Source organism: Mastacembelus armatus, chromosome 11 (assembly GCF_900324485.2).
Source record: "Mastacembelus armatus chromosome 11, fMasArm1.2, whole genome shotgun sequence".
Taxonomy (NCBI): Eukaryota; Metazoa; Chordata; class Actinopteri; order Synbranchiformes; family Mastacembelidae; genus Mastacembelus; species Mastacembelus armatus.
The window spans coordinates 11,140,816-11,164,024 of record NC_046643.1 but is presented as its reverse complement, the minus strand read 5'-3'; the positions used below and the strand labels follow the sequence as shown (position 1 = coordinate 11,164,024).

The following is a 23,209-nucleotide window of genomic DNA, read 5'->3' as shown; positions in this document are numbered from 1 at the left end:
ATTTCAATGTTGACATAGGCTTAAGTATAAAAAATAATATATGTCTCTAACTATATATTTACTGTGGCTATTTAAATCGCTATGACAAGTATTTTCATCTGCTTAGTCTAAAAATTTCCATAGTTTATGATCTGCCTTGTCTGCATTACGTCATCCTCACACCGGCTCACGAGGACCGTCTCCACGCCGGTCTGCAGCCTCCGGGTCCACACTGGCACATTTCCAAGCAGCCACTGGGATGTTTTTGTTATGTGGGCCACTACGTGCACTCACACTCGTGCACCGGTGCGTCCCGCAGCATCACACTCGCTGACCGTGTGGCGTTGCCATGACTGCCACGCACCTCGTTGCCGTAGAGACCAAGGGACAATGTGTACAGTCAGCTCCCGCAAAAATCATGTAATATCCGCATATAACTGGAGATAATGACACTTTTTATTTTTATTTTTACAGAGCTCAGGTAATGGGGTATATTCACCACTAATATCGTGCGGTAACATTTCACTGTGATAGTTGTACTGCGGGTTAATACAATTTGTAGGTATTATTTTGTAGTAGCTATATTTTAGTGACGTAACCTGCTCCAGTTAAACGGCTCTACAATGGAAGACACTGCTATTTTTCCTCATTGACAAATATGTGAATGAGGTCACAAGAGGACCCGTTATAAGTACAGCCAGGGTGTAAATAGACTTCATACACATAACAAAGACCGGTCCGGTGTGACCCTCCCTCCCTCCCCTCTCGTTGGCGCAATGAACCGCACGCTCTCTCTCATCCCTTCCCGTCATGCAGCGCTCTTGCCTGCTCCTCCGTCGAGCCGCCATGTTGTCGGAGTGAAAGCCTGGGCTGTCAGAGAGAAACTGGGGCTGAAATCCGCGACCATCCACCCTCTCCGCCGGTGAGTTTCATCTATTCTCCGGTCGCGGTAGTACGGGACATCATTTATTCACACGTCGGTGCCGGTATTGTTGATATAGAGGCTCGGAGAGCGGCTGAACAGCGGTATTTTGACAGGCTGTAGCGGCTGCCTCCCTTTCTGCTGCCTGCCTCCTTCCTCCCGTTGTGTCGGTCTTCCGCTCCAGACAGCTCTCGGGCCTTTGTTAGCATCCGCGTCACGGAGACCTGTGGGGTTGCAGGCTCGGTAGACAGGTAGAGACCCCCAGTTGTTTATTAATAACAAAATACTGTTAGGAGACCGTTGCCGCTGTTTAAGCATTGAGTGGAGCCCGTGTTGGGCTACCGGTTCACCGGGGCTTAGCTTGTGTCGGGAGGCCGTGTTATTGTTGGGAGACACGGGCAGTGAACCCTCCATATCAGACCCGAGCCTGGCGTGAAACGAAACCCCCTGGTAATCACCATTACTCTTTCCACGAAGCGTCTGTGTAGTCTCTTTCGTTTTGATGTGTCATGTCTGCGAGGAGAGAAATGTTTGGTCACCTAATATTGTCTCACGCTAGCTGCAGGTCGCTTGCTCGTATTGTCACACCCCTGTCTTTGCCCGGTATGCGGTGGATTGATCCCCGGTACTCAATAATGATTAACCCGGTTAGATTATGGGCCACGGTGCCTGTTTCCGGGTGGTGAGTTAAACTTGCAGCATAACACGCCGTGTGTGCTTCGCTTTGGGGATTGGCCACCGTGTTGTGGATTTCCGGGTGTATTTCTAACTTACCTGATCTCGATGCAAAGGCATAAAGTGCTGAAAGAAGAGTGGAGGAGAAAAACAAACTCCTGAGTATAATCGGTTTGTTTTTATTTCTGGGGCTGATCCGATCGCCACCTTGAGTTTTCTGTCTTTATGGAGGGGGTGTGTTGCAAACTGGTTTCAACAGATTTGGGGGGGAAGCTGCGTGTTTTTGAAGATTCATTGTGTCACAAACTCTTGCAAAGGTAATTACTGTATATGGCTCAGTGTACAGGAACAGTTTGTAATTTCCTCGTGGTCTGTAGGGACACTAATGTGAAACTAGTGATTTTAACAGAGATTAGAGCTTGTTGGATAAGCAGAGGCTGTAAAATAGAAATTATATGCCCCTGATTACTGAGAACCACAGAGGACGTTGTTACCAATGTTGACCATGACCACTGCATGGACCAGACCAGACACACTGAATATTTTCTGCACACATGATAGTGGTCTGTCCAACATCTTTGACCCTGGTTTCATGATAAAGCCCCTCTGACATTTTCAAAATAAGGACCAATGCTTTGTCGCCATTTCTTGACTAATAGTCAGACTTACCAAGATAATGTTCATTTTAAATTACACAATATGTTTAGTTGCAAGTTGTCTATACAGTATGTTTATCTTTATAGTACTGTATATAACAGTTAGCTTCTATGTATAGTATATTTATAATCATTTATATTGATTTTTTTTTTGGTCTTTTTTTTGGTCTAGTTCTTTTAACTATGAAGTGCGTTGAGAGCCGCTGTACCACAGTCATTACTTGTGTATCCAACATACTTGGCAAAAAATTCTGATTCTTGAAGTAATTAGTTAAAACTAATAACATATCATATGTCAGTATAATGTAGGTACACCTCAGCAAACCCACAAATCACAGCCTCCACAATGACAATAAAGCCAATATTACACCCTTCTTTAACAGTTTACCTTCATAAAGGTAGGAATTGTTCCACCTAAGGCCTTGTCTCTGCAGGGTTGTATAATAACCACGTTTCTGTTTATGGAACTTCTTGGACCAGACACTAGTAACTAACCAGTGAGCTACACTATATATAGTTCATTGGCATACTTTTTTGAATACTACTCAGGGATGCATAATATGGAGATGTTTCACAAGATTCCTGTGTGGTGAACTTTTATTTTTATGGTCCATTTGATTGGAGTTGGAACCAGTATATTTAGTTCGAGCCAAATGCAGAGGTACAGTAAAGTTTACATTATGTCATGCTGACTACAGAGAGACTCATTAAATCGCCTACCTACTGGGCTGGCTTGTAAAGTAATTCTCTGGTTTATATCTGTAACTGTTGATCCCAGCACTTTTGTTCTGATTATCAGCAATTAAGTAGCTTTAATGGCGGGTTGCCTCTTTGCCCCAAGAATGGTGTGATTAATATTAGTTCTGTCCATTATGTGGCTGCAACCAGGCCTTTTTCAGGGTAATCAGATAAGTTAAGGGTGAAACTCAATATTTACACAAGTCATTTGTACTTACTGCAGCTGCCTTTTGGCATAAGATGCAAATTGACATTTAAAGTAGACATTATGCCAGTTCAGTGAACTAATTAGACAATTAACAAACATATAAGGGCTATTAGTACAGTGAACTAAGTTGGGATGAAAGCATCTGCACTCTGCAACAACAGTATTGGATATAGCTGGCTCAGAGGAAACATTGTTCATTAGATAAAGTACTTTATAAATCCTAAAGGGAAATTCCAGTTATGCAGCAGTCATTTCACAAATTCACAGGAATTGGGTATTCACAGATTCATACAATTAATGGTAAGTTCTATACAAAGGTTAAATAGACTATACTTTATAAAATAAGTTTAAAATTAGCTAGAGCATAGTAAAAATAGAAAAACACGCCTTAAATAGTATAGAGATTAATATACATTGTAAACAAGTAATTTGATGTACTGCAAAATAAATATTTTTGGCCTGCAACACATCACATCTACACTTTACTGTAAATCAGTTGGACAGGCTAGTGTTGTAAATGCATTTTAACTTTGAGGGTAGGATTTATGTGGCCTGAAGCTGTCAGTTGCGGTAGGCACCTTCTTATTCTAAAGTGACTGAAAGATATTGGCTCCATTACATGAGGTAACACTGTGCTTACTTTTCTCATTCATGTAAGGCTGATGTATTCAACATTGGCTCATAAACCAATTGAAATTGTAAAAATAATTAGATGACTAATTTGTTTTACTCCATATTTTGTCTACAGTCAAGGCCATAGAACATAGACCACAAAGGTATTAGGAAGGTGTAACTAATAAAACTGGCAACAGAACATAATGTATCCATCCTGAATGAGTAAACTCTGCGTTAAACTCTCCAGAGCTTATCAAGCATTTTGTTGACTCAGCCTATTGACCCAGTATACCATTGTTTGCATGTGACAGATGTGTTTCTTTCTGGGCAGGCTGTGGTGGAATGAGCAGTGTGTGTGTGTTGAAGAGGAAAGCAGTGCTCTGGCAGGATTCATTCAGCCCCCACCATAGAACTACATCTCCCAGCATGCCAGTGGTGCTGAGCAGCGGAGGACATGCCCCTCCAACTGGGCAGACCCCTCAGGCCACACCCCCCAGCCAGCAGGTAATACCCACCACTTACACCTTGTACATATTTCAATCACTCATGGACAGATGTGGCTGTCTGAAAGACACATCTCACTGTTTACTGTGGTTGTCCAGTTTGTGCTGTTTGGTTTTTAGTACCACAGCCGTTATTATAGTGCCATTCATATTAATAGAGGAGTTGTTTTTTTTCCTGCTTTTGCGAGTCTAACAATCTCTTCTTTCATTGGAATGCATCATCCAATGTTTAACAACCAGCTCTGTTGACACTAGTCTACCTAGCTCTGGGCATGTTTTTCTTATTGCTAAACAAAGCTCCTTATCATGTCAGCCTTCAAAAAAAGTGGTCATGCCAAAGCAAATAGTACAATAAAAATATATATATATTCACAATATCACAAGAAGAATTTGTATGACATAGCTGGCAAGAGTGTAACAGTTGTTTATCCCAGGACATTTGGTATATCTTTATGTGGTTTAGACGTTGACATGAAGCAAATGTTTCCCTTATCCCTGTCCTATTAGCTTTGTATCTTTTAACGAGTGTTGGTAGTTAATCTGCTAGCTAAACAGCCAGCCCAGCTCAGTCTAGCTTTACTGGTATAGTAAATGCGGGTCATCAGCAAAGCTAGAAGAGTCTTTCCCTTATTTAGATCCTCTGTTTGGCAGCAATAGAGTTTCCAAGTAAGTAGCAACACAGGCATTAGGCATAGTAGGTCAGAGGAAGGGCTGGATAAAAAAAAATAAAAATTTTGATAAATAGCTTCTTTTTTTTTTTTTTTTTTTTTTTGTTGCATGTTGACTCAGAATTGATCTTTGCATTTGCAGTTCTTTTGAGTACGTCTGTGTTGACGTTCGATAAAGTTCATTGAAATTGTAAACATAAGCAACATATTATGTCATCTGCAACAGAAACACCTCTGGGTGTCTCTAAGCAAAAGTGAAATGGGAAGTCGTTTTCCACAGTGTGACTGCTGATTCAGGTTTGATTCCTGTAGATATGAGCTTTTACTTGGCCAATAAGTGAGCAAAAATTGTAAAAGTAATTGATAAATCAAGTAAAAATAATTAGTTGCAGCCACAGGGAGGCTACTGTAATACCTGATAAGGAACTCCCAGTCATTCTTTTTATCTTCCTGGCTAGTTGACCCGCTGTTATTAAGTAAGCTGTTAGCCTTTTGGGTTGCTGTTGTTGGGAAGGCTAGTGCTGCTATGTGATATGATAATAAAACTAATATGTAATGTCCCATGCTAGTTACTTGACAAGATGTTTAGCACATGGCCCATAATTCTGCTACCTGTACTTTTAAAATACCTAAACTAGGCAATGCCTCTGGCAGTGAATACATCTGCAAAGGATGAGCTATAAGGGTCTGTGATGGGCTCATGAGTTAATAAACAATGTTACTAAGTTGGTCTTATTTTTTATCAAGGTTAGTATTTTGCCTGACTAATGCTGTAAAAGCAAACTGGTCAGTCTGGTAAGTACCAATTTAGTGTGAATGATGATGTCTTGCTAACTTGTAGTGCTGTACACATTGTGTGTACATCAAACCAAGCCCAGCTGTTTCCACTGCATGTTGACTAAGTTCTTTGATTACAGCGTCTTGTGGGGAATTTTGTGTTTATCCTCAAAATGAGTAAGAGGGGAAATCAACATACACTGTTCCAATGAAAAGAAATGCTGCCGCCTCTTGAGATATGTTTGAGTGTTATAAGAGAGGATGTGGTTCTAAATACAACAACACGCTGCTGTTTTGTTAAAGAATCTTGAGTATGCAAATGGGAAAGTTGGACTCTATTTAATATCTGGTCAAAAAGCTGAAAAATGTAATCAGATGAAATTATTTCATAACCTGTTAGAAAACATTATTTCCATGTTAGGTTTAACATATTTATTATAGTGTTTCTCTACATTGTGTGTGCATTTGACTATTACAGTGTATTGGTGTCTATTTGTGTGTTTGACATTTAACTATAAACCTGCTGGAGTCTTAGTGTATTTATATTCCCTTCATGTCTACTGTTACCAGTAATTTCAGAATAATGTGCATGTGTGTGTGCCCTAAGGGTGTGGCGGGTGCTGGACGTTCCCAGGATGATGCCATGGTAGATTATTTCTTCCAGCGGCAGCACGGCGAACAGCCCGGCAAACATCGCTGGCCCACTGGAGACAACATCCATGACAGCCAGGTGTGTGTGCTTATTAGTGTTGCACAAGTGGTAACACACTGTTGCATCACAGTGCTGTTATTGTATCATTTCATATGTGCTATTGTTTGTATGTGCAAAGTTTACAGACACATGGCTACCCAAAAACATATCTTTCTTTAGACATAAAATATTTTCCATAAAATACTTTTGTTAATGTGTGTGGGTTAATGGTGACAAATGTGTATCATAGTTTTAGTTTACTGTTTTAAAACATCAACATCAGTGGGCACTTATTGGGCTGCACCTTTCGATAATTTTTGGAGCCGAATATTTCAGCGATTAATCGGATAAAATTGACTTTTGCATTTTTCAACAGTAATACTATTGTGTAAACAACGTTACCTTACCTTGTGTCGGCTCAGCTTGGTGAGCCGGTCTGGTTCAGAACCGAATGCTTTCTGCTCAGATGTTGAACCATTGATGAAGTGTTGTTGTGGTTCTCCAGTTCTACTTTACAATACATGCATTGCGCTGTGTTGTCATCTTGTTTAAATTTGAAATGATCCTAAAATTTTGATACGGAAATACATTGTACGACAGTGATTATGGTCCGTGTGGAACAATGATCCCTATGTGTAGCAGGTCCAATAATGCAAGTGAGTAATTAAACAAATACTCGAGGCAAAGTATTTGCCTTGACGATTTTTTTGTAATCAAATTCATTGATTTACTCAAGTATTTGGTGCAGCCCTATTGTTTATACAATAGTTGAGTATTGGACCCATGCATTTTCATGTCTCACTTTGTTCTTTGTAGGTGCGGTCCATGGATGAGCTGAACCATGACTTTCAGGCTCTGGCTCTGGAGGGACGTGCCATGGGAGAGGTGAGGCATCAGAGTTGAGGTTTGAGGGTCGCGGTTCACAAATTGTCAATAAGAAACAGACTTATGTCTTAAACACTTCAGTCGATAATGTACAGTTTGAGCTGTGGATGCTCATGATTTGTACTGTTTAAATGTCTAAATTTTGTTAAATGGCAGCACATCTCTACAAACACAGTTTGAGGTCAGATGCTGCATTCCAACACTAAAATCTTCTACCTTGTATTTTGTGATCCGGGTACCTGGCTGAATGATCGATGATGATTACTGACAGGGAGTCAAACTTGAGAAACAGGAAATCCAAAGAAAAAGAAATGGATATGTTGCTTGTTGACAAGCCCTTGAGCCAAAAGTAGTAGGCCTCTGCATTGTTTTTCCAGTATGTAAAGCACAGGATTAGAAAAGCCTGAGCAGAGCTGCTTTGTAATCAGAGCTGGTTGGACTTGCTACTGGCATTTTTTAACACAGGCTGCACTCGGTAGTTCTGTTGATGTTGGACCAGCACCCACAATTTGTTGTGGTTTGTTGAACATAGTGCTTATGTACACTTAATGGCAAGATTACAATGTTATAATACAAATCCTCTTTTCATGATTATTTATTAATAATACTGATTTAGCCTAAACTTGTTGATATAAATGAGGTGGACACAATAATAGAAACCCCTGTAAGCATAACACAAAAAACTCGAGCACCTGTTCTGACTAAATGATCTTAAATTTGAATCACCTCTCTTTTGTTTCAACAAAAACTGAACAATAACTCCTTCACGAAGGAGGATTTATTGCGTGACTGTTTTCTTTAGCTACAATAGTTTTAGCCTTGTTTACCTAATATACTGCCATCTGAGTGTATGTTGCATTTAAAAGACACTGTATTCTACACATTACATTATTTTTCACAGACAAATATCAATTTTCAAAGAAGCTGACCAATTTAAACTCTGTGTCCCCATGTGAACATGAGCTGTTTTCTTTTTGCCTGAAGATATTGATCACAGCAGTTTACAGAAAGCAGGTCTAAAGCAAGATCTTGACTGTAAAAGAAAGTGAAGGGAGATATGGAGAGAAACACAAATGGGACGCTCGCTATCTCTTTAAAGGGCCCAAATACCAATTCACCCTCTTTAGAGGGAAAATATGTACAAGTAATTGTAAAAACCTATTCAGAAACTATTTAGATAAAATTAGTGCACAGTTTTATGGTTGCGCTTGGGGCAATGGCTCCAATGTGTTATTGTGTTTTTTTATTGACTCAGAATGACCTGTACTTGTTTGTTTAAGGTGCAGCCTGGGTGGTCAAAGTACTTCTAATAATGTGTATTACTGGAATTTGCAATGCAGCTCTGACTGCTTGACACGAAAAAAGTTGCCAAAATAAAAGCAAAAGGCAATACGATAGTTAGCCCATTGGTAAATTCTTTTTAAAGGATGTTTCTGCTAACGTGGCCAGTTATAAAAATAATGAGCAATGTATACAATTTTATTTTCATTCTTCTGTCTTCTTGCAATATCTGTCTAACTGTTTTTATCTTTCCTTTTACCCCACTTTCCCTCCTGTTTCTATTCTCTGTTTTCCTGTCTTTGTAGCAGCTGCTAACTGGTAAGAAATTCTGGGAGACAGATGACTCTGGGAAGGATGGACCAAAAGGGATCTTCCTGGACCAGTGGAGGGACAGTGCATGGGGTGCCTCAGGTATAGGTTATGTTTTTGTGACACTGTGGTAGACAGCAGGTGTTTGCCAGAAATTTACAAGCAAATTGAGAAACAAGCAAAAACAATAAGTCTCTGGTGTTCAAAAATGTATATTTAGATTCCTCTCAATATCAAAAGCTGAAATCACCCTGATGTTTTCACATATGGTGATATGATTTCAGATTTTTTGCTTTATCATAGTGACACAATATAATTATTTCTCTAGGCACAGCGACAAAATAATTAATTCTGCATTCAAAAGTAGTTTAGCACCTCACAGTCCAGTGTTGTGGAGAAAAAATATACAAATGCTCACGTGTAAAATGCAATGCTTCTGGATGTTAAACATGAAATTGTGCATTAGACAGCATATTCGATTTCCCAGAAAAACAGTCCCATTTTCCTAACAGTGTTGGCATGTAGTCTGAATTAACCTGGTTCTAATGCACAAAGATCAGGAGATCCTCTCATAAATATTTACTCTGTGGCCACTTCCTGAAGAACATGTGTACAGTCAAATGCAATCCAATACAATGGCTTAAAAAACAATAAAAGGATGTCAATGGTGCTTATGTATTGAAAGCCACAACTTTCATGCGTGATCAGTTTGTGGGACAAATATAGTTTTCCCTCATGCATAAATGTGATTTAATGCTCCCTATTCCTCTCACCGCAGATCACTCAGTGTCTCAGCCAATCATGGTGTCCCGTCGGCCAGGGCAGGGTTTTCACAGTGGTGGAGAAGTTGGAGTGGGCTCGGTGATGTCACCACGGTCTGAGAGCGGAGGTTTGGGAGTTAGCATGGTGGAGTACGTCCTCTCCTCCTCGCCAGCTGACAAACTGGATTCCTGTCTCCGAAAAGGACCCTATGTACGTTTTGAAGTATTTTCTTATTTCTCTGTCAGTTTAACTTAATCTGTCACTGCTCATGTTTTACACATTTCCATTCCTGCTGGCTTCCTAATCTTAATGATCTTGATGTTATTGTGTAACAATTTTTGAAACCACTAGATGTGTGACAACCTTGACTGCACAACTGTCATTCTTCTCTCATTGTTTGTCCCTTGTCACCCAGTGACTGTGATGCCATCTCTGTGCCTTTATGTATTTTCCAGTTACAGTCACTATCATGTGTGCATGTGTCAAATCATCAGTGCACCTATATTTTGGTTTTCACTATCTTAGTTATGTCTTGTCTCCCCTACATTGCACAGGGGCAGAGGGATGGAGAGGTGGAGGAAGAGAAGAGGGAGAAGCCAAAAACGGCATTTGAGGGAGAGAAACTCAAAGAGTTGACAGAAGGTGAAGCTGATGTCATCAGTGATGTCATCAACCCTAATGGACTGCCTGTGCAGAATGGCCTCGATGTGGATGTTAAAGAGTTTGGGTAGGACCCAGTGCTACGCACATACTCACAGCTTCTTGGACAAATGCTTGTCTTGCTCTACAGTCAGCCTTCAGTTGTAAACCCAACGGGTTGTCATTTCTTGCTCCTGCAGTCGTCCCCCAGGAAATATGCCAGCCCCTGGCCCCGAGAATGATCTGCTTGGGGGTCCTGGAGGAGTAGGGCCTGAGGGTCTGACACCACTGGGAGGTGGTGGAGGCCCCAAGCCCCCTGAGGACTTCTCTGGTGTAGAACAGGGTGGTGTCACCATGGACCCCATGGAGTCAGTGATGGAGCCGCTACAGTTTGACTACAACTCCCAGATGCCCATGGACTCTGCGCCGACTGTGGGTCTGTTTGATTACACTAACCAGCAGCAGGTAAGAGCAACAGTCAAAGAGAGTAGCATAAATCATTTGTTTAGACTCCTGTCAAGTGATGTACAAATGTGATGTACCTGTCATGACTGTGTGCAGCTGTTTCAGCGAAACAATGCCCTAGCAGTGCAGCAGCTAACAGCAGCCCAGCAGCAGCAGTACGCCTTGGCAGCAGCACAGCAGCCTCACATTGGTAAGAGAGAGTGTGTAGTCAATTTTACTTATTAATTTAGTAATGATGGAATTGCAGTGGATCACTGTATACTGCCATACAGCACAGCTTTACAACAGAATGGAAAGTACGACCATATTATTTTTAGAGGCCTCACTAGTATCTACAACATCCATTTAAAAGTTAGCTCAAGTCAACAAAATCTACTGTCCTATAAGTCCCATCATCATGTTAGGTTTGCAGGAGTTGTTCGCATGCAGGTTCTGCAATTTCTAGGTTTATATTTTGCAAAATAAGACAGTAGATACAGTCTTATGGTAACTAATCCTTGGTTAATATTTCATAGGTTTTCTCAAAGGCAGACAATGCTTAACAAATTTAAATATATTTGTTTGATCTGGAGTTGTCATTGTAGTTATCATGAATTTACCACTGGTATTATGTAAAACCTCCCAGTTCTTGCTCATATTTCCTCTCCATACATTTGTCAGGTCTGGCCCCTGCATTTGTGCCCAATCCTTACATCATCAGTGCTGCTCCACCAGGGACAGATCCATATGCAGCTGGGCTAGCAGCAGCAGCAACACTGGGTAAGATCCTCAGTTTTTCAGAGGGTGCCCCAGCTCCATTTGAATCTTGTTGAAAAGTAGAGTTGTTAAAAAATGTGTCCCTCTTTCTTTGCTCTTGTTAAGTTTCAGCAGCTGTACAAATCTATAAACGCAGAGATAGAGTTGTTCTCCCACCAATACATATTTGTTTGCCTCTAGGTCCAGCAGTGATGCCTCCCCAGTACTACGGTGTTACCCCTTGGGGGGTCTACCCTGCCAACCTTTTCCAGCAGCAGGCTGCTGCAGCCAACAGCTCAGCCAATCAACAGGCGGCAAGCCAGGGCCAGCAGAATCAACAGCAGGTCAGTTGGCTGCTCTCCAAAAAGCTGCCATGCTGCTCTTTCTGTGCCTGTTAAAATGTGCATTCAGTTTTACTGCTGCTCTACTTTAATTCTATTAGTAGAAGAGTCTTTGTCAATCATGGGTCAGTCAGCAGCAAACTAATGTTTTATACTTGAGCGGTGTCTTCTTATCCTAACTGGTTATTCTGTGCCACCATGTATTGCTGTGTGTGGTCACATTCTTGTAAACATTGGTTACAGCCATGTATGACTGAAACTTATATCTACAGTACATCACAGGTTCTCCACTTTGGGACATATTTTGGACCACCCTTTTTGTAATGATTTCATGATAACTGTTTAAATGCCTCTGTTTTTCTTGCTTTGTAAAGGTGATGCGTGCTGGGGGCAGCCAGCGACCTCTGACCCCAAGCCAGGGTCAGCAGGGTCAGCAGAATGACCAGTTGGTTGCAGCAGCAGCAGTCAACTCAGCACTCGCCTTTGGGCAGGGGTTAGCAGCAGGAGTCCCCGGTGAGCAGGACACACATACTGATTTTATTACTTTGGCAAAACTCTCCACAGACCCAATTATATTTGCTATTACAGCACTTAACTAAAAACCATCCATGGTCTACAGGAAACGCAATATATTAAAGTAATTTTAGGTATTCTGTATATTCTTTTGTTGCCAACTCTTTCTTAGGGTACCCTGTCTTGGCCCCTGCAGCCTACTATGATCAGACAGGGGCCTTGGTGGTTAACACTGGAGCTAGGAGTGGCCCTGTCCGCCTCATGGCCCCTGCCTCTGTCATCATATCTCCTTCTGCGGCACAAGCAGGTAACACAGCAGTGCATGTAAAATCAGTCATAAGTCTGGCCTGCTTTTGGGTTTTACTATAGGCAGCAGGACAAAGATCGTCATGCACACAAAACAAGGATTACACATAGTTGTCTTTAAAAACATGTTTTGAATGTCCCATTGCACCAAAACATGCAATCAAGAGATTATGGGACTGTAATTTAAATTTTAGCCTTTTTTAAAGCGTGTTCCCATGAGATAGTGTTCAGCATCAAGGGGAATTTGGGTTTACATCAGTATTGGTGTTATGTTAAGATGTAAAATAAAACATTGCACTCTTTCCTGTAACGCCTCATCCAGTTGCAGCAGCAGCAGCCTCTGCAGGGGGTGCCAATGGTGGTCTTGGCAGTGGAGCCAATGGTCCGTTCCGTGCCATGACGTCCCAGCAGCCTCAGCAGCAGGGTGGTCCTGGTGGTGCTCTGGGTGGGAGCTCTTTCTACGGATCCTCATCCCTCAGTTCCTCCTCCCAGAGCTCCTCTCTTTTCTCACAAGGCTCTGCCCAACCTGGACCAGGGTCTGCCTCTTTGGGCTTCAGCCAGCCTGCCTCCTCTTCTCTCGGTGCCACTCTAGGAGCCACCTTGGGAGGTTTCGGCACTGCAGGTAGGACAGTTCATTTTCAAATGGTCTGCTGCTGTAGAGTCTTAGAGTAGTTAAATACTTTCTTTTTTTGGTATTTCATAGTTAAAATTATGAATTTATAACATGTTATATATTTGTCTCCCTCTAGTGGCCAACTCTAGTGGTGGCAGTGGTTCCAGACGGGACTCCCTGACAGGCAACAATGAGCTGTACAAACGTACACCCTCCAGCCTCACCCCGATTGGTCATGGTGGCTTTTATAATGGCACCTTAGGCTTCAGTCCTTCCCCTGGCCCTGTGGGCATGCCCCTAGCCAACCAGGGCCCCTCCCATTCCCTCACACCTCCACCTTCCCTGTCCAATCACAGCTCCTCATCCAACCTCAATCTTGGTAAGTGTCTTTCTTTTGATTGGTTACCAGGGATATTGAGTATGTTTTTTTTGTTTTTGTTTTGTTTTTTTATGCCTCCATTAATGCCTCTTGAAAAGCTTTTTTAATTATTGACTCTATGGAAGCGCAGTTTATAGTTTATATATGATAATGAACACCACTGTTTAAATGCAAGAGTAGATCAACTGTTATGCATTTATTAGTTTTGTTATTGTCCACATCACATGCAGTTAGTTGTGATTAGCAGTTTAGTTAAATTTAAATTGATTTGTGCCACAGTTCATAAAAATATGGACATGGTTAAAGATATTATAAAGACTTCATGAGCCTGACTGCTGAATGAGTTTAGTTTTTCAAGGCTGAACGCATATTTGATTCTATTGAGGATGCGGAACCATATTCATTTGTAAATTAAATAAAGTTTATATGTCCCTAAATGTAAATTTAATATCTGGTGTAAACAGGAATTATTTACTGCATGTCTGTATGTAGTCTTTTATTTCAAGAATGTAATGTTCATGCATCTATTTTTCTCTTGTAAAAATTTACTTACTTTAATGTGTTCAGTCTAACTAAATAACTTAGTGTTGCAGTTAGCAGGATTTGTTGAACCACAACATTTGTAATGCAGCATGTTTTCTCTGTTACATCCTCAACTGCACTGTGAAGACACCAACTAGAACATTTTTCTGTCCCATCGCATTTTAAACTGTAGTCTTCCATCTTTCTTTATCACAAATATTGAGCTGTCTCCTGGTACAGATACTGCTCAACAATACTTCAACTTAATGTGTGTTTGTAACACGCAATTTCAAGACACAGGTTAGACCCAATGCAGTTGAATACATAAAACCTAAAACAACCAACCTAGTAGCTCTTCACTTGTATTCATTGCTTTTGGAATCTGATTGTAATATTTATTTTTGTGTACAGAAGAAATTTATATTTTCCTAGTGAAGGCCAGCTTCATCTTTTAGGTAGTGCTGCCATCCAGTGCTATGTTTCAGTGCTGCAGGTCCAAAATGTCATTTTTCTGATGCTGTCTGAAAATGTTAGTACTGCAGAGTCTGCTTATTAAGAATAATCTTCTTCATGTTGTTTCTGATTCCACAGGAGGCCTGACCAATGGTAGTGGACGTTTTATCTCTGCTGCTCCAGGAGCAGAGGCCAAGTACCGCAGCGCCGCCAGTTCAGGCTCCTCCCTTTTTTCACCCAGCAGCCAGTTGTTTCCGTCGTCACGGCTACGCTATGGCATGTCGGATGTGATGCCGTCAGGCCGGAGTCGCCTGCTGGAGGACTTCAGGAACAACCGCTACCCCAACCTGCAGCTCAGAGACATTGCTGGTCACATTATGGAGTTCAGCCAGGACCAGCACGGCAGCAGGTACACATGAGCAAATAATACTGCACTTTCAGTTGTACAGGACTATGAAACCGCAAAGAATTGTATTCATTTTGACTGCATACGAAGTGTGATACGCAGCCCTGAGAATATTCTGGTCAACCTAGTGTCACAGAGTGACCTTTCAGGCAGTCCTGGATATCAGCCGTAATCTAGCTGTCAGGTGAATGTTGGATCCTGGTTCATTATTCTTTTTACGTTCAACACAGAATATGAACAGGCTGACTTTTCTAAGGTTTTAATTTGACAGTCCTTAGGACATTCTTGTGTATGGTTCAGACTGTACTTTCATATTTCAGGTTAAACTTGTATAGACTGAATTTTTCATAAATATTTTAGACACTGCCTTTGTTACAGTTTGTTCTGTTGCTACTTTTATTTTTTTGGTGCTACCAAAAACACATCACTCACAGTGTGAGTGATGAGGTCATAATCTCTGCCTCATTCTGATAGAAACCAGAGACTTTTTTCTAATTTGGGGACAAGGATCCCTGAGGGCCACTCTGGGGTCCTGGTTTCTGGGTCTATCTAGGGTGGACCAGACATGCCTCAGATGCATACTTTTCCACTGAAATGATCTATTAATACACCATGATATCCAGTCTGCACATTCCAGACATTTTCTTTCCTCACTCTTCAACATCAGTGGCCCCTTTTATCGCTGCTTTTTGCCTGGCTTCCATCACTTCACGTCACAGGCTGCTTGGTTCCTTCAACTCCCCCCACACAATGAATTTCATCTCCTTTTGTTTGACTGTTCCCCAAGGTTAAAGATATAAGCGCATCTCCCTCCTTTGGTTTTGTACATGTGTCTCACTTTATTGCTCTGTCACTCTCTGATGGGTTTATTTGTCTGCGTCTTCGACTTCATCCAAACTTTATAAATCACCTGTATGGGCTAAGTGGGTTTTAGAAAGCAGTTTGTATACTTCCTCATGAGGCTTTTACCCACCGCAAAACCTAGTGGAAATGAATAACAAAACAAGAGTATAAAGGGTAGACAAAGAACTTAATATAAAAGATGTCTCTTGATACAGTGCTTATCCTCTTTTTCCTCTTAAAGGTTTATCCAGTTGAAATTGGAGCGAGCCAGTTCAGCAGAGCGCCAGCTTGTCTTCAGTGAGATACTTCAGGCCGCCTATCAGCTCATGGTGGACGTCTTTGGGAATTATGTCATCCAGAAGTTTTTTGAGGTTTGTGCAAAAATCTGTCATTTCAGTCAAGTCTTAATTTTGCAGAAAATCAGTTATCTATACTGATCAGATGATTTTTTTTTTTTTTTGGTGGTTGTTTAAACGTGTCAAATGCTTTGTATTCCTTCATGTGTTATGCAATGAATTAGAGGATTTACAGGCATGTTTGCTTGGTCTGTGTGTGTTTTAGTTTGGCAGCCTTGACCAGAAGCTGGCTCTGGCAGAAAGGATCCGAGGTCATGTGCTGTCTCTGGCCCTGCAGATGTACGGCTGCAGGGTCATTCAGAAAGCTCTTGAGTTCATCCCCTCGGATCAGCAGGTCATTGTAAGTACAGTAGTTCCCATGTAACCATATGTGTGTGTAACCAAGAGAAACAGACTGTGTACCTTTGCACATTACTTTAAACACATCCTGCCATAACCCTGCTGCAATGGCTCTTATTGTCAAAAATAAAGTAGCAAAATATCCCAATATCCCATTTTTATAGTATATCTATGTGTTCATAATTCCTTTGTGAATGAGAGTACACAGCTCTTGGGTCACTAATTTGTGCTTATATGGCAGAACGCTGCATTGATAAAGTGCAGCACTCCTCAGGATGAAATGGCATTTTTTCATCTCTATTATGGGTTTTATGTTAGAGCAGCGTCGTACAGCAGCAGGAGCCTCGCAGCCGCTCTCTCATCAACGATGAATGACGCTAATGACACGACAGTTTATATGCAAATGTTGAACTGCAGGTGTTAAGATGAATCTGGCTGAATATCAACAGGAAATGATTTTGCTTGAGTTTCATGGTTTTGAGAGGAGGTGCGGCCTGTGTGCATGTCAATTTTTCATTCAGTATCATCTTTTTGAGGACATTTTGTATGGCCCTGAAAACATCAACCAGAGAGAAGAATATAATTTGATGGTGTAGGTTAGGGTAATGGGCTTGGGAATTCATTATGTCAGTGAGTGTCCTCTCACCTATAGAGAGTTATGATTGTCCTCACCATGCTTATGTGTGTGAAAAGGAATAAAGTATCCATCTCTCTTTAATGGACCTCAATAGATTTCTCCAGGGCATCTATTTAGAGTCCATTGTTATTTGTTGTGCTACAAGGCACTGTGAAAAATGAAGGAGAGTTCGGAAAATGCTTTCAGGCTGTATGATTTCTCACAAACAATTATGCCCCTCTCCACTTTCTACCTCCTTCTCCTCCTTCCTTCCCCTTTGTCCTCCCCCTCCTCCTTCCTGCAGAGTGAGATGGTGCGGGAGCTGGACGGCCATGTGTTAAAGTGTGTGAAGGACCAGAACGGTAACCACGTGGTGCAGAAGTGTATCGAGTGTGTACAGCCTCATGCGCTGCACTTCATCATAGATGCCTTTAAGGGACAGGTGGGTCCCTACTGTGAGCGCACACAAGATTTCTACATTCAGTTACTGAAGCCTGCCTGTGTTTGGCTTGCATCCACACTGTCGCTGCCTCAAGGCACCAAGCATATTGTCATCGTCAAAGTACACAGATACACGAACCCAGTCCTTTGCAGGGATGGGGGTATGTTGCCGTGGCAACAGAAATCTCAGCCCAGTGGCAACAGCCATCTTCTATCTACCAGCTAAATGTTACATTAGCATAAAGCGTTTTAGTGTTTAATGTGTTTTTCAGTAAATTTAGGGTGTTCATGCATGCACCTTTTGGAAGGTTTTTTTTTTTTAAAGGTTTCAATTCTAAGACTTCCCTCAGTGCTTTTGACAGTAAATCTTACTGATGTGTTTTTGCTCTGCACACATTTGCATGTTGTGTAACTGCATGTTTTCTACTCAGCGGCTCAAATTTGTTTGTGTACCTGAAAGCATGTCAGAAATTTGCTTTCACCTTCCCTGCAGGGGTGGGTTGAGTGTGTGACAGTATGCCTATGATCATTTGGTGCTGTAATCCAGACTGTCTCTGCACCTTAACTAAAAATGTAGCGCTTTATGTTACTGAGCTGCTTGATGTGTTGAAAGAGCGATGATTTATGATTACATGTCTCTCAGGTCTTTGCCCTATCCACTCACCCCTATGGTTGCCGAGTCATCCAGCGCATTCTCGAACACTGCCTTCCTGAACAGACGCTGCCTATCCTAGAGGAGCTCCATCAACACACAGAGCAGCTTGTGCAGGTAACACGACACACACACAAACTCACTCAGTGCTGCCTTTCACTTCATGTTTTTCAGGATAATGAAACCTGAAGTTGGCTTTTATAAAGCTCTTCTGAGAGCCTCCAGATTTTTGAAGTTGGCTGTGTTTGAAGTGACGTCAGAGGCACCAACTGTCCTCCACACATTTTAGTTTGTGTGGTTTGTTTTATTTAGGATCAGTATGGCAACTACGTGATTCAGCACGTTTTGGAACATGGCCGAGCTGAGGATAAGAGCAAGATAGTCTCTGAGATCAGAGGGAATGTACTTGGACTTAGCCAGCACAAGTTTGCAAGGTACAGCCCAGCACACAGACACACAAAATTTTAGTTCTCCTGTCCCTCTTTCTGTGAAAAGTGTTTTTTCCCTTTAGTTTCCCTACAATAGCAGTCAGACATGAACTAAAATGCTGTTTCTTTTCTAAACTAACCCAGTAATGTGGTGGAGAAGTGTGTGACCCATGCGTCGCGGACAGAACGGGCGTTGCTGATAGACGAGGTGTGCAGCCTGACTGAGGGCCCCCACAGTGCCTTATATACCATGATGAAGGACCAGTACGCCAACTATGTGGTGCAGAAGATGATTGATGTCGCTGAGCCCACCCAGCGCAAGATCGTAATGCACAAGGTTGGTGAAGGGAAGATGGTTGTTGTAATATCAAAATGCTGGTGTAATGGGTGGGGATTCAAACTTAAGGTCCATTTATTTATTTATGGAATTATTTATTATGATAGAATTTTAAATCTTACATCAGATAGATGTGGAACACTGGGTAATGGCTGTACTGGCATGATCGTGACAATGTGTTTTGGAATAATTTCTTAAGAGACATTTAGACTTGGTAATCTTTAATTTGACTCATTTTAAATTAATATTTTAATTTTTCTTAATATCAGTGGAGAGACATAATTTTCATAATTGAAGGGATAAAAACAGTCTATTGGATTGTGGAGTTAGGATTCAGCACTTTCACTGATAAACAAGTTGGTAGGCTGAGTGTATACAAGATAAATACCACACAATGGCGTTCCACAAAAATATTACATAGTTTGATCTAACATCATATATCTGAGACCATCTAAACTCATTAAGTGACAAATTCAACATACATTTGCTTCACAGAGTCTTCAGACACCCTCACCTATTGCACACATTATTGTATTGTAGGTTTAATTTTAACTCAGTACTTTGTAGAAGTGCCTTTGTCACCAGTTATACCTTTGAGTCTTCTGGGGTAAGACTCTACAAGCTTTACACACCTGGATTTGGGCAGTGTATCCCATGCTTTTGGGCAGATCCCCTCAAGTTCTATCAAATTGGATGGAGAGTGACTTTCAAATGCCATCTTCAGGTTTTCTTCACAGGCATTCTCTGGGTTTAAGTCTGGGTTTTGGCCACTCAGTCAGAAACTTGTCCTGAAGCCATGCCAGTGTCGTCTTGGCTGTATACTTCTGATTATTTTCATGCTGGAAGGTGAACTGTCACCCTTGTCTCAGTTCATGTATGCTCTGGTGCAGATTTTCTTCAAGCGCCTCTGTGTTTACCTGCATTATTTCACTCCTAAATTTTGACCAGTGTCCTTGTCCATGCTGCAGAGAATCAGCCTGACAGTGTGCTGCTGCCACCACGTCTCATGTTAGTCATGATATTAGCAGATGATGATGTTCACCAGAAATTGTGCTTTGATTTCTGCCCAAAAGGTTCTGTTTTTATCTCATTGGACCAGAGAATATTGTCCACATGTTGGTGTTTGATGTTAAATGCCTGCACATGTGAAGGGAAACCACACAAAAAGTTTTGAAACATGTAACGAAAATGTCAAACTTCTGTTTCTGCCTCTACAGATCCGCCCCCATATTTCCACCCTGAGGAAGTATACCTACGGAAAACACATCCTGGCCAAGTTGGAGAAGTATTACATGAAGAATGGTGTTGACCTGGGTCCTCTCTGCGGCCCTCCTAATGGCATCATGTAAACTGACTCCCCCTTCCCTACGCCCAAAAATCATGTGTACCACCTAATGTATCCTTCCCCCCTCGCCCTTACCTTCACCCCCCTAAAGACATCATGTCTACCAGCCCCAGCCACCTGATCTTGTCTGACCCTTCAAAAGGTATGGTGCCCACTATCCCCACTGGATCTTACTTGGTGAGGATGTCAAATACCCAACATGGGAAAACCCTGCAAGAGGAGCCTGTTGCTGCAGGCAGCCTTAGTCTTTGTCAGATTTTGTTGCCCCTCCCCCATCTGAGCCTAGGCCTGCTGAACTGGGGGAGGGAGGGACGAGACGGCAGGGAGTGGAGAGAGGTGAGATGTATTCCACTCATCGCTCTGCTCCCTTTTTTTTTCTTTTTTTCTTTTCATTTCCTCTTTTCATTATTTCTGATAAAACTCAACAAATCATTTCACTTTTTGCTACTGCTGCACACAGTCCTAGTGTCCCCTCGTCCTCCCATCCTAGCTATTTACCGCTATGAGATGAACGAGTATTTAATTTGTCTGACGTCACAGAATCATAGACAAATACACACATGCCATTAGCTAACCAGCAGACAGATCGTTTAGCATGGGAGATTCGTTTTCTGGTCTTGCTTCTATAAATATAACGTGTATACTTGGTGTAGACCTTTGCATATATATATAAATATATATATAAAACTTTGTAGTTTTTCTGGTTTTTGATGTTGAATCTGTATCTATAATGTATCCTAGTAGTGACCACATACTTCTGACTGTATAATTGTACATTTGTAAACCCTTGTAATGTAAAAGTGCTTTACCACCCTTTTTGGTATGAGAAGAAAAATGAAAAAAATCTCTCTAAAAAAAAATATTAGAAAAAAAAAAAAACCTGTGCATTTCAGTGTATATTCTCACCTTCTTGGTTGTGATATATGAGTTGTTGTATATTGTAAATTGTAATATCAAATTTTTGTTTTGAAAAGCCCTTTCTATACAGCGTAGTACTTGTACAAAGATTCACCACGCTTGGGTTTTATCTTGTCACTGCTTAACTTAAGACGTCAATTTCCCACTGACCCCCAATTGGACATGTTCTGTTTGACTTAATGGTGTCTTCTGATTTAAATTTTTTTTTCTTGACTTTTTTTTTTAAAATCTTTTATAGGAATGTTTAACCCCATGAAATGTGTCATGAGTATGGGTGTATTGGTTGGGTGGAAGAAATAACTAACTCAAACCCCCTGTTTACCCATGACTTTTTTTTTTTTTTTTTTTTTTCTAGGGGTAAACCAATGGCTTGTACAGAGGAGATTCTTGTGTTTTTTGGCATTTCTCTAGTGCTGTAAGTGCTGTATCATACTGTCCATGTCCTTTTGGGTGAGAGAGGCAGCCCACAACAGCGCGGTGTACATTTGGAGCAGCCTTGTGTATATTTACTACGAGCACACCTGTAACCATATGTGTATAGTTAACAGAACCTGTGTATGCTTATTGCCTGGGCAACTATTTTTTGTAACTCCTGTTGTAGATTGTCTCTAAACAATTGTGTGATCTTTATTTTGAAACCAAACTGAACAAAAAAAACTTTGAAAATTTAACTGTCTCAACTGAGTTTCATTGCATGTTTGAAAGACAGGATAAAAGTTGGTGCAGACAAACATGTTTTTCCTACTGCTAGTGTCTCAGGATCAGCGCCATAGTTTATATTGCAGTAAACTAAATGAATGTGTGCACTGATAGAACTGCATGAGTCGGAGAGGTGGCCAGGGAGCTTGCTCCTGATGCACTTACATCTCCATAAATGTGGCTGATTGAGGCTGACTCTTTAAACATACCATGGCCCCAACTAATGACAACCAGCAATGTTGATCACCTCTAGTAAGGTAAAACTGATTTTTAGTAATCGATACTGATAACTGATTACAGCATTGATTCTTAAACACTTTTATCTATTTATATAATCAAGACTGGATGAACATTGAAAGTGGAGAAAAAAAAATCTACACAGTGGTTTAATATACGTTCTACTTTCTTGACTTGAGTAAATAGCCAGGGTTTTTAACAAGATTTCCAGGTTATACTGCTGCATTGAACATGTCTTCCAATTGCTTATTTTAAAAAACTGTAAATGATAAAATAAACCTGTTCTTAGCTGTCTAGCATTTGTGGAGCATGCTGAGCCGAAACTGAAACAGCAGTGATGTTGCTTTGAAAAACAAGGTTGGGCGTGGTGGTGGCAGTAATCCCATAGCTGTGTTGATTTCTAATAGCAGATGATAAAATAAACCTCAAGACATGAGGGAGCTTTAGCTGCAGTTTTTTGTAAACCACCTGATTGAATGGTACTGTACATTGGTTAGCTAACAGTGGTTAGGATCCATCACTGTTTGTGAAAATTTTGTTAATGGCCAAGGTGTTTGGGAACTGTCTGTCTCAAGGCTAGATCTAGATAAATATTGGTACCTCTCTGTCTACAATAAGGCTGAATTAAGATATGTGATGCATTTTTTTCATAAATTAATGTTGAACCTATTCCCAAACAGGGTTCAAAAGAGGGTTAACTTGACAATGCTTTTATAAAACAGCAACATATGAAGTCAGAAAACTGGCAGTATCCAAAATGTGTCACTCATGTATTTTCATCTCAGGTTTTGGATACAAATAAAAAACATGGTAAACAGATTTAGATGAAAATAGACAGTCTTTTTCAGTTGAATATTAAAAGGACGGTTTTACTACAAGTGTTGTAGCTATAGTAAAACATTACATCTCATGGTGTTATTTGGTGAGGTTTGAAAATGGGGACAAGAATGTTTCTGA

General features: G+C 41.0%; 1 protein-coding gene across 4 annotated transcripts; it reads left to right on the top strand.

The window, feature by feature from the left end:
- Positions 1-777: 777 nt before the first annotated feature.
- pum1 (pumilio RNA-binding family member 1) lies at positions 778-21,987 on the top strand. 4 transcript variants are annotated; one of them, XM_026299952.1, is made up of 23 exons: positions 778-901; positions 4,125-4,297; positions 6,349-6,471; positions 7,249-7,317; positions 8,907-9,009; positions 9,686-9,879; positions 10,224-10,396; positions 10,509-10,773; positions 10,870-10,963; positions 11,434-11,532; positions 11,710-11,852; positions 12,224-12,362; positions 12,535-12,669; positions 12,991-13,290; positions 13,418-13,660; positions 14,774-15,044; positions 16,126-16,255; positions 16,446-16,580; positions 17,500-17,637; positions 18,280-18,405; positions 18,601-18,722; positions 18,861-19,053; positions 20,271-20,402. In XM_026299952.1, the coding sequence occupies exons 2-23, from the start codon at positions 4,136-4,138 to the stop codon at positions 20,400-20,402; spliced, it is 3,489 nt and encodes a 1,162-aa protein (XP_026155737.1). In that variant the 5' UTR covers positions 778-901; positions 4,125-4,135. The 4 variants fall into 4 exon arrangements, 3 of the variants coding, with proteins under 3 accessions (XP_026155737.1, XP_026155735.1, XP_026155736.1); XM_026299950.1 differs by having other exon boundaries at positions 8,904-9,009; XR_003295272.1 differs by lacking the exon at positions 778-901 and adding an exon at positions 21,672-21,987 and having other exon boundaries at positions 4,136-4,297; positions 8,904-9,009; positions 20,271-20,734.
- Positions 21,988-23,209: the final 1,222 nt, after the last annotated feature.

What these genes read in the sequence shown, in the direction of transcription:
- pum1 (XM_026299951.1), top strand. Translation starts at nt 4,136, where the DNA reads ATGAGCAGTGTGTGTGTGTTGAAGAGGAAAGCAGTGCTCTGGCAGGAT. An exon ending in AGGGACGTGCCATGGGAGAG is followed by an intron (nt 7,318 to 8,903) that starts GTGAGGCATCAG and finishes CTGTCTTTGTAG; the next exon opens with CAGCTGCTAACTGGTAAGAA. An exon ending in GCCAGCAGAATCAACAGCAG is followed by an intron (nt 11,853 to 12,223) that starts GTCAGTTGGCTG and finishes TGCTTTGTAAAG; the next exon opens with GTGATGCGTGCTGGGGGCAG.